Source organism: Microtus oregoni, unplaced genomic scaffold, assembly GCF_018167655.1.
Source record: "Microtus oregoni isolate MIOR12 unplaced genomic scaffold, Mior012 000012F_ref0000307, whole genome shotgun sequence".
NCBI classification, from domain to species: Eukaryota; Metazoa; Chordata; class Mammalia; order Rodentia; family Cricetidae; genus Microtus; species Microtus oregoni.
The window spans coordinates 34149883-34161293 of record NW_024543071.1 but is presented as its reverse complement, the minus strand read 5'-3'; the positions used below and the strand labels follow the sequence as shown (position 1 = coordinate 34161293).

The following is an 11411-nucleotide window of genomic DNA, read 5'->3' as shown; positions in this document are numbered from 1 at the left end:
CTGTGTTTCCGGCAGGCGGATGGTCTTTGTTTCCACTTCGGAGGGAGCTTGATTGACTCTCAACTTTCTGACAGGTTCGGATTAGAGGAAAATTACAATCAGCTCCGAAATGGTCTCCCTTCAACAAATATCCACCACTGGTCTACCGAGAGTCCAGGAGAACGACACGAAGTTTTTTTCATCATAAAGCTGGTCCTCCTGCAGAGGACTATATTTAAAGGTGAGATTTCAAAAGCATCAATGAGATTTTACATTTAGCTTAAGATATACGGAATGCAGTTTAAGGGACTTCCTTGCAACTCATGGGGGAATTTAACTTTGTCTCAAACATTTATGGGACGGGTAACTTGAGAGAGAGAAAAAAGTCGATTTTCTTTACAAACACTATTCACACATGCTAAAAAACAGTTTAAAAATTTTTGTATACATGCATGCTTAGATGGAATATTTTTGTATCTAAATTTGCTATTGGCGAGAATGATTTCCATTTCTCCAGTATGAACTGTGCTATCCACTGACAGAAGGAAAATGTAAGTGACCTGTAGTTGAGGCGGCCACCTGCCCTGCTCTGTGAAAGAACTGTTTTGCACTTCAGTGCTATCCACAAAATACAGATATTTGTAAGACAGTAAGGCGCTATCCTGCAAGATCAGCATGGACTTCTTCGTGTGGAAAGATGCCACAAAGAGCGTCCCCTTTTTCTCAGCCCAGCTGCCGGTCGATGGTTAAATACCAGAGATGATGAGACAGACCATCGATAGAAATCAACGCTAACCTTTCTGATCGCTACCTCTTAGTTACCTTCTCGAGAAAAATACGGTGCATAAGAGTGAGACTCAGCTTGTTCCCTAGTTCCCAAGATAAACGGAGACGTCTCTGCTGCGATCGCTGCTCACACTTTCAGGTTCAGCGTCCGGATCAGGGACCCGGCTGCAGCGAAGGCTGGCGTGTGGACTCCGGCTCGGTAAAGCTAGGAGGGAAGCGTCCGCTGTGCAGAGGAGGTGGGCGCTCAGCCTGAGTGCTTCAGCCAATCGGCGTGCACACCGCCTGATGATCGACCAATCAGAGGACGCGGAGCTCGGGGGTGGGTGTAGGTGGGTGGATAATACTAGGAAGGGGCGCGGAGGCCCGGGACTGCAGTGAGTGACGCTGCTGCCCAGAAAGCGAGCTGAGTGCGCTTGCGGCGGCAGAGTCCTGGGTCCGAGCCCCACCTTTCCTGCCCATTTTAGGCCAAGTGGAAAGCGAAGTCAAGCGACCGGGGCTACATAGGACCGAACAGAACTCTGCAGAATTTGGGATGTACGGGGTGAGGTTGCTGAGGACTTGACTCACCTCCTGCCTCCGTCCCTCCCCACTACCCTGTGGGCTCCGGCCTCCTGCTGTCAGATCCCTTTCAGTTTGCGTCTGCTGCTTGCAGCTCCAGAGTGAGATCCTAAAACTGGATATCTTTTTACTGGGTTGCTAGCCTGGGCCTCTGAGTCTTTGGTGAGTGTTGTGATGTCGCTGCTCGGGAGTCAGGGAGGGCATGGGGGCTTGAATTATCATTACTGATCCTTTCTGCTTCTGGTTGTCTTGCTTAACGATGAAAAACAAATTGCATCAACCCTGTGCGGCCCAAGCACTGCTGATGCGAGACTAGCTTCTGCAGCTTTATGTCCAGTGTCCTCCACTCCCTGTGGGTGTGTGGACCCTCTAATAATAGCACAGCGTCGGTGTAGGGGAAGTATAGGGATGCTCCAGAGTCTTTGCAGTGGCATAGATCAGTCAGTGAGGGACATTTGGGAAACGTGATTTTAAGGTCCCTTGTAATTAAAAGAAAGATAATTGTTCCATCGACAGTTTTATATGCATCATGGCCATGTTAGCCGACTGTGGAAAAGCTTGACAAGTGGCTTAAACCGGAGAGTGTGTAAGGTCAGTGGGTGACTGGTCTGGAGAGGCCAGACAGGGTTGCGGTTAAAGGTCAGGTGCACAGACCACTTAGAATTAGTAAACTAAAACCTTTGTTGAGTTGTGGATCGCTGGGTTGTGCGGCTTGTATTGTAGGGACCAGAAAGAAACTGGGTAACTTCTGGTCTTGCAAAAGAAGTTCTGGGCTAAGACTCAGAAAGGGTCCTGATTGCAACAGGCGGGTCTTCGGACCTCTTTCTGTTTCCCTAGAGTGCCGGCAACCGACCCGAAAGAGAGCCTAGCGCCATGACAGAAGGACAGGCAGTCCCGGGATCCGGGGACTGGGAGATCGACGTGGAGAGCCTAGAGCTGGAGGAGGATGGCAGTGGGGCTCCGCAGCGGACCACGTCTCAGGGACCCAGTCCGTCAACAGCAGATGGGGACGTCGAGGAGGACGAGGAAGAAGACGAGGAGGACGAAGACGCAGAGGACGAGGGTGACGGCGGCGAAGAACCGGGCGCGTCCCCGGAGGTGCCGGACCAGCCAGAGCAGCCGGGAGGACCGGCACCCAGGCCACCGCCAGCGGCTCAGGAGCTGCCAGCCGCCACCGCAGTCCCTGAGCGCGGTGCCACCGCGGGTGGCGGCGCGGAGCCTCGCAAACTGAGCCGCACGCCCAAATGCGCGCGCTGCCGCAACCACGGCGTGGTGTCCTGTCTCAAGGGCCACAAGCGCTTCTGTCGCTGGCGGGACTGCCAGTGCGCCAACTGCCTGCTCGTGGTGGAGCGCCAGCGTGTCATGGCCGCCCAGGTGGCGCTCCGGAGGCAGCAGGCTACCGAGGTGGGTACCCTTAGGCCCCGGGTGCGTCTTGAGGGTGCGTGTCCCCAGCTAGGATGGGGAGCCCCTTAGCAGCAGGAGAGCTGCAGATACTCTGCCCACGCTAATCTGCGGACTCGGGAGGGAAAGCCGTGGACCAAGCAGAGCGTGCTAGAAAAGTCTCCTACTAAAAAACAAAGTGTGGCATTGAAAATAATTAGGCCCATTTGGGACACCACGGAAAAGTCATTAAAATATTTTAGGGTTAGTTTTGCAGGTGGTCGGCGAGGGACGAGGGTGGTTGACAATGCGCTGTGTACAGTCACTGTGTTAATTACGCCCACCGTGAGTAAAGCAACACACGCTGCTGTCACTGTGCGGTGTCCTCTTAACACTTAGGCAGAACTTGATGCCCGCCCGTTTTCCAGAGGTGACAAAAATTCGGGCTGTACGTAAGAGATTCTAAGCCCAAAGCTGTTCGGGACCTCAGGTGGCCCTGGCCCTGGGCTCAATCTCTTTTCTGGTTGGAGGTAGATGCTGCCCTGTCTTGCTAGGCTTCTCCGCAGTTCACTGAGTTGGAAGCAACCCGGCAGGGAGTAGAGGGAGCAGAGGGTTCCCAGGCTGGTGTCCCTTAAGAGTTTCTTCCGTCTTTACGTACCGCCCTCCTCCTGAGAACAAGGCAGACACTGAAGACTCCCTCAGTCTCTGGCACCCCATCTTCTCCACTCCACCTAGCGGAGAAACTATCCTGTCCTCAGAGGCAGGTTTAGGGCACCTTCAGCCTAGTGCATGCGCCCAGGGGAGGCAACCGTCCCCCAAGCTAGTTCTCTCAGGCCAGATTCCTAAAGTCCTCTTGACAGTGGTTCTCAACTCCCTCTAGCTGTTTCCTTAACCGTCTTTTGGAGCGGTATCTAAAGAAAGCGGGAGTGGCCCACTAGGTGGCTGAGCTGAGATTAAGGAGCGCTCCCATTAATTTTCTTTTAAATAATTTTTATAAGAGACGGCAAAACAAATATGTTTCGGTTGGGGAGACTTCTAGAAGCTTGTGGATGCCCCTCCCTCACTCTCACAATTTTTTTTTCTTTCTCGTGTGTGTGTGTGTGTGTGTGTGTGTGTGTGTGTGTTTACAGGACAAGAAGGGACTTTCCGGGAAACAGAATAATTTCGAGCGGAAAGCAGTGTACCAGAGGCAAGTCAGGGCGCCAAGTTTGCTGGCCAAAAGTATTTTAGAAGGTAAAATAACGTCAAGTTTAAACCCAGTTGAGGGGTGCTTATCATTTAGACGCGTGACGTTTGTATTAACCCAGGAAGGAGCTAATCCTCATCAGACATTTTGCCTCGGGGAAGGGAATTCATTTCTGGAAAATGCACGGCGCTTTACTCGCGGAGGGTTTTGCCACCAGGAGAAGGTCCTCTCACTGTTAATGTGCTCCGGGCCTGTGAAATTTGCCCCAGTGTGAGGGATGCACAAAAATGCACCGTCAAGTGATCCTGGAAGCCACCTTTGGGAAAGAAAACAATTAAAACTCACCCCCGCTATAGCTATGGAAGGAGCTTAATGGGTAGAGTAAGTGGAGCAAGCCATTACAGCTGGGACCAAGAGTCATCTCTAGCCTCAAGTTTCACTCTTTAGCGTTCTGTTTTCCTCCTTGGAAATCTAGACGCACACTACCCACCCCCCCCACTTCCTTCTTACTGCTTTTGTCCCTCAAGGCTGTAGAGTGGGAAAAGATTGGAATCAAACAAGCAAACTGGAGGCTCGCTGAGTAGAGCTCCCCTCGCCTTCATTTTCTACAAACCCTGGAGACCTGTTAATTCTTCCTTTTAAAAGTAGTGATTTTCTAAAGCATCTGAATTTAGGCATGGTGTTTATTAGTGACTGGCTAAGCAATGTATTGCCATCGCTGGTTCCCTTAATGTTGTTTACACTTCCTTTGCCTTTATCTAAGGTGGGGTTTCATTTGCTTTAATCACTGCCACTTCCTATAGTTCAGCTTAAACAGAAGGGCTTCCTTCCTGGAAGTGGACACTTGAGTCTTTTTTCCTTTCTTTCTTCTGAGTTTAGCTGATCCTGAGTGGTTTTAAAGGTTGTCTGTGTCTCAGACTGGGCTGTGCACCTCTGACCTTTGAAAGAGTTTTGAATTTGGTTGCAAAGTAGGTAAACATTTATAACCCTAGGGACCACACTGATAAATCGAAAATTTTGCCAAAGCAAGTTGAGGCATTTTGAGGACTCAATGGAAAAAAGTAAACTCCAGTAAATAACTTTCTGGCAGACACTTAACCTAGAAGTGGAAGCAATACTTTTCAGTTTTTATTTTATTTGCAAACGAGTGTGATAGGTTTGTCGCTGTGTAAATACAAATGCCACACGGGACCCTTCAGAAAAACTTGCCAGTCCTGCTAAGTGTTTGGAAGTGGTGCACTGCTCCAAGCGTTCTATTTGTGTTCTGTTAGTTTTTGCCTTTGGTTTTGTCTCTATTTCTGAACTGTGCACAACTTCATCTGCATCTTAACGACTGCTCTTTTGGCCCTTTTGGCATTTGGCCAACATGAATGAACTTGGGGGAAAACACTTGAGATCTGTAGATGGAGATACGCCCCTCCCCATTGTTTTGTCTCACTTTGTTTGTTCACGAGGTCAAAGGGAAGCCTGATGAATTATTAGGTGTGCCGTGTGTTTGGACTAGTTAACAGCTATTTCCAGCTTTTCTATGCTGCTCTATGTTCTCAAGTCTTCTCTTCTTTTTTCTCCTTACTAATCTTCTTTAACTTTCTTTTTCTTTTTTTCCTAGTTCTCCTTGGATTATTCTACAGCTGTAACACTGTGTACATAATGAGACATCTTTAGGAAATAAAAGTGACATCAGCTGTAGGTATAGATATCTTTTATAATAATGAAAAAAGAAAAAGAGATGATATGGGCAATGAAACTGATGAAAATAAGGTGGACATATTTGTCTCTCCATGTCTAGGAATCTGGGAAGAATATTAACATCTCAGTCATAATATAATACACTTGCTGAAGCAAGCAAGCAGACATACCTATCCCAACAAAACCAATGACAGCCAGAAGCTAGCATATGGGCACCTTTCCCTATAGGGAAACTATATTAAATCAACATATACTTTTGCTTCTATATTAAAATATCAGTGATTTGGAATTATAACTGATTTATCCTGTGGTTTATGATGTTACATTTGCCTTCTGAATTTCCAGATTTTTCTTGTCAGGATGTTAATCTGTTTTCTTTACCAATACTTGCTTATTTTAGGCTATCGCCCAATAACTGCAGAGACTTACCTGGGAGGGACCCTTCCTCTACCGCCACCTGTTAGTGACAGGATGAGGAAGAGAAGAGCCTTTGCGGACAAAGAGTTGGAGAACATCATGCTGGAGAGAGAATATAAGGAGAGGGAGATGTTGGAAACTTCTCAAGCTGCGGCCTTGTTCCTGCCCAACCGTATGGTGCCGGGGCCTGAATACAGTTCCTACAAAAGTGCCTACAGCCCCACTGCAGGGGAGCCACCCAGCAAGGACTTTTGTAACTTTTTACCAACCTGCCTCGATCTGACGATGCAGTATTCAGGATCGGGGAACATGGAACTGATTTCTTCTAACGTCAGTGTGGCCACAACTTACAGACAATATCCCCTGTCCTCACGATTTTTAGTTTGGCCCAAATGCGGTCCCATTAGTGACACCCTTCTTTACCAGCAATACCTTTTAAATGCTACCACTTCTGTTCAAGCCTTGAAGTCTGGGGCCAGCTGGGATTTGAAAGGGACCCGGATTCAGGATGGCCTTAGTGCAGATCATGACATGAGTCCACCCAAACCAGAAGGCTCCCTGGTGTTGCCTCATCTACCCGAGGTCCCAACCTCAAGAACTGACCTTCAGGCTCACCAGGTTGTCCCTGAGAGGTCTGCCTTTTCCCCACCCAGGCGAAATTTCTCTCCCATTGATTTGGACTGCCTGGCAGCTCAAGGGCACGTCTTAACGAAGATCAGCAAGGAAAACACCCGGCACCCTCTGCCACTTAAACATAATCCGTTCCACTCGGTATTCCAGCAGACGCTCAACGACAAATCAGGCCTTGAGCTGAAAACACCATTTGTCAAAGAAGTCTTTGATGAGATCCCAAAGAAACACAGAGAGTGTTTGGTCAAGGAGAACCAGAAGTACACATTTACAATAGACAGATGCGCAAAGGACCTCTTTGTAGCCAAACAAGTTGGAACAAAACTCTCGGCAAATGAGCCGCTGTCGTTTTCTGTTGAGTCTATTCTTAAGAGGCCGTCATCTGCCATCACTCATGTCTCCCAGTGAAAGGCTGTTTAAATGGAAAGCTGGATTTTCTACAGTCTTAGAGGGTTCTTTGCAGATACCCTTTCTGTTTTTAGAGTTAAGATGTTTGTATAAAGAAATTTCTAATGTAAATGATGATTCCTGAGATCCTACGTATTTCCTTTGCATGTACCTTTTCTTATCACATGAGTATATTTAAAGATGGAAATTGCTTACTATGTAAATTGTAAGGTTCTATGCTTTACACAGCACTCCAAAAAGCAATAAAAATAACATTGTCCTCAAAAGACCTAGAATTTGTTGAAGCAAACAGCTGTCTCTGTCTAGATTGGAAAGCTTGTGTCTTAGAAATGCATTTCTTATTTTTCCATAAAGCCTGTGTGCTTTCAAGCTCTGTTAATGGTCCACAGAGAATACCGATAAGCGTATAATGCTTTCGTTTGTATTTTTTAAAATTTTTAAAATTTGCAGGTAGTGCGAGTCATATTCAGGGTTCACACAAGCTGGGTGAATGCTCTTCTTTCTCTAAACTACATTCCCGGAGCTTCTTGAAGAAAATATATACATACATACATATATGTTAAATCGAGTTAGATAGATATATATGTATAAGTATCTATCTCAATTTAACTTTTTAAGATGGAGGCAAAGGGAGCTTGGGAATAGAGTTGGGGTTCTTTGCGTGTTGATGGAACTTAGTTTCCTGTGGTTTGACAAAGTTGAAATAATTCAAAGGGAAATCAGGTGCAACAAGATATGTATTTGATTGTGTGTTTGGAGATGGACAGATGTGAATTCTCTGGGCCTGTTTCTCCCTTAGGCAAGCCTCTGTATGTCAAGCACTCCTTTCTAGGAAAGGAACATACCTTTGGACTATTGTAGTTGTTTTTAACACACTATGTCATTAGTTTTCTGGTGACCACAGATCAATTCTCCTTATTGGGTGCAGTCCATTTAGCTCACAGTGGTGTCAAATACCCCTTGGCTCTTGAGTTAGTTCACTTGTCCTGAAAGATCGGTGACAATGGTTGGTCATTTAGATGAAGGCTCTGCCAACTCTCAGCTGGTCCCTCACTACCTGTTTAATACCTCTCCTGTGTCAAAGGATGTCAGCATAATTTTCTTCTGAGATTAAAAACATTAATTATTCAAATGTTATCAATTGCCAGAAGGCTGTGAATGTTTATCATTGAACGCAGGCGACTTCTCTCCCCAACCATTTGTAAATTCTTTGGCTCTTGTTTTGCTTAACAAAATATTAAGTGCTGCTTCAGAAGTTTGATAAAATGAGTGTGAGATGCTTGTGAAGATATTAATCTTTAGTGGTCACCTGTGGGCTAGGAACGATTTGAGTGCCTGCTTAGCATGCTCAAAGCCCAGGGTCTGATCCCCTGCACTTTGTAAACCCGGCTGTTCCTGTAATCCCAGCCCTGGTGGAGGCAAGAGAATCGGAAGTTTAAGGTCATCCTAGGCTCCATGTCAACTTTGAGACCAGGGGAATTCATGACACCCTTGCTACACATGTAATCCAAACGCTTGGAGGTTGGAGGGCATTGATAGTGGCGGAAGGATGGTGTACTCAAAGCCATCCCATGCTACATAGCAAGGCCCTGTCTCAAAAAACCAAAGCCACACCAAATGAATAAAGCACCTTCTACTCACTTGTGGACTCTAAATCAAGTTCAAGTTTTCAAGCTAATAAGATGACTTAGTGGGTAAAGAAAACCAGTTCCTGCAAGTCCTCTTCTGATCTCCACATGCAAGTACACGAACTTTGCACGCACGCACATGCACACATTCATGCACACATGTAACAAAACTTTGAAGCTGTAAGCTATCAGTCAAAGTCACCTCACTACGGAAGACAAGGTTTAGATATTTCACTGAAAGGGCTGCCATGGGGCAAGTTTGGATATCAAAACCATTTTGGGCTTGTGAAAAGGTTTCTTGCTCTTGAAAACAGTTTACCAACTCATGGAAATGCTGGTGCTACCGATTAGCTCATGGCAACCTCCAGGGATTCTCAGGGTTGCTGCTTAAAATTAGCATCAGTTTCAAAAACCCAAGCCCAAACTTAGGTTGATTTTCAGTTTGTACTTGTAAAATAATACTTGGTTTTGTTGAGTCAAATTTACTTACTGTTACTCTTGCAAAAGCCAGAGCAAATGGAAGCTTGCCAGGGAAACAGAAGAGAAAGCAGGCAGCGATTTCAATAGCTGTTTGAGGATTATCATTAAGTGGAAAAGGGGTTTTCCAGCCAAGTCTGCCCCAGTGTTAGGTGTTAGAGGTCTGTCTTTAGTCACCTGGGGTTTATCTACGCAGTCGCTCAATTTTGTTTTTCTTCTGACAATTTGCCTTTTGTATAAAGCCTTAAATGCAAACGGAACACTGAACCACACCAGAATCAACGAGGGGAAACTTGTTAGAAACAAACCATGTTAAGATATCTTGGTGAGAAAGGGTTCTTCAACCAGAGATGGATTTATTCTCATCCCTGCTCCCAGCACCCTCTCTCCAGGGTCTCCAGCAGCACAGGCTGTACAGCAGAGAATGACCTTGAACTTCTGATGTCTCCTGAATGCTGGGATTACAGGCGTGTGCTACCAAGCCTGGTTTTATTCAGTGCTGGGGAAGGAATGCAGGGCTTCACCTTAGGTAAATCCTCTACCAACTGCTGGGAATCTTAATTTTGAATACTCATATTTGTCAATATTTTCCCTTTTGTATCCAGTGACCAATTGGGACATCCTTGTCCTGTCTCTAGATCATTTTAATCCCATTAAGTGAATCCAGTTGGCTGTGGCTATTAGTGGTTTTTCTCACAATACGAGTGACTGGAATTTTATTGTCCTTGAATGTTTATGAGGGAGAGTACTTTTCCTGGCAAATTTATTAGTTCTGCTGTGATGATGAGTTCTTAGAATTTCAACCTACCAAATCTACCATTAGCCACGTAACCAGAGCTTTGTTCTTGGCTGGCTCTTTGCTTTTTAAAAATCATTGTGCTTTCCTGAAAGCTTCTGGTCTTCAAAGAACTCTACTTCTGACATATTAAGCTGAACTCCTGGTTCACTTTGATCAGTCTCAATGTGTAAGGTAATGGATAGATTTGGCTTGTGTCATTTCTTGAGGACTTAAGGGCTAATAAAACTTTCACCCCTTTCTCAGTTTAACTCACAATACAATAATGCAGTTTTAATGAGTTGTTTTCCTTCCATGTCAATTGATCAAGTGTTAGTTTTTGCTCTATTTGCAGTTTTCAAAAGCCGACGACAGTGTTTCTCAGACTTTAATGGACAGTTGGATTCTCTAGACCTTGGTAAAATGCAGACTCTGATCCCACTGGTCTGGGTGGGCCTATGGTTTTTAACAAGTTCCCAGATGTTGATGCTACTGGCTTCAGACCACACTTTCAGTAGCAAATGATTACATTTCCATTACTTTAATTCACATTTAATGCAATGTGCTATGGGTTGTGGATACTAATGCAATAATAATATTATTAGCCTGAATAATTCCATATACATTAATATCGAAAAAAATTTCCCTTTTTACTAACCCTTTGGTGGCTTGAGTAGGTTGAGACCCAGGCAAAGGCCACAAAAACCACAGTAGCCTCTTCTGAGGTTGGTGCCCCTGATAGTCTAATCAATTCCCACCAGCTTAACATCACCACAGCGGGTGCCACGTTCCTGGCACCCAATACACACAGATCATATTCAAGCCACAGCACTGTGCACATCCCTTTGAAATGCTCCTGCCACTGTTTGGGGGTAGACTTTTCCCTCCCTTCACCCAGGCTCCACCAATCTATTTACCCACTTTCTGTCTTTGGAAACTGTATTTTCTCAGGTAGACATACCTCCCTCAATGTGTGCAGTATTTCCTCTTAACACGGTTGTCACCCCCCAGAGGCTCTGGCATCTGTTATATACTTTTCAGTGTGAATCTGAGTGTGTTATCAGTCATTTGAACTGAAAAGCTGAGTTCCAATTGTGTAAGGAAAGGCTGCAACTTGTATTAAGTAATGTTCCACAGTTCCTTAAGAGGAGTCTCCGAGGTGCTAAAGGGAAAAAGAAATGGCTGAAGGTCAAGATGAAGAAATAAGAATCCACAATTCCCAGCTGAATAATAAAGACATCACTTAATGTCAAGACTGTGTTTTCATTTGACACAAGAATTATTACAGCCCACCGGATTTCATGAATTTTGGATCAACTTCTTTATTTCTATTCTGCAGCTAATTTCCACAACCGGGGCCCAGTTCACGGAGCTGATGTGTTTTTAAATGGCTGGACTCTGCATTATATAAACTTGGGCCAGTGGCACCCACTTATATTTATTTTTAGGATTATACTAAGCATTTTTTTTAAATCATGTATCACCTGCTCACTGTTTT

The 11411-nt window shown here is 45.4% G+C and overlaps 1 protein-coding gene across 1 annotated transcript; it reads left to right on the top strand.

Moving 5' to 3' along the window:
- Positions 1–2196: 2196 nt before the first annotated feature.
- On the top strand, positions 2197–7033 carry Dmrt2 (doublesex and mab-3 related transcription factor 2). The gene is made up of 3 exons (XM_041662120.1): positions 2197–2727; positions 3834–3936; positions 5979–7033. The coding sequence occupies exons 1-3, from the start codon at positions 2197–2199 to the stop codon at positions 7031–7033; spliced, it is 1689 nt and encodes a 562-aa protein (XP_041518054.1).
- The last annotated feature ends 4378 nt before the right edge of the window (positions 7034–11411 follow it).

Coding starts and splice junctions, on each gene's coding strand:
- Dmrt2 (XM_041662120.1), top strand. CDS start 2,197: ATGACAGAAGGACAGGCAGTCCCGGGATCCGGGGACTGGGAGATCGAC. Junction 2,728..3,833: donor GGAGGCAGCAGGCTACCGAG/GTGGGTACCCTT, acceptor GTGTGTTTACAG/GACAAGAAGGGACTTTCCGG. Junction 3,937..5,978: donor GGCCAAAAGTATTTTAGAAG/GTAAAATAACGT, acceptor TGCTTATTTTAG/GCTATCGCCCAATAACTGCA.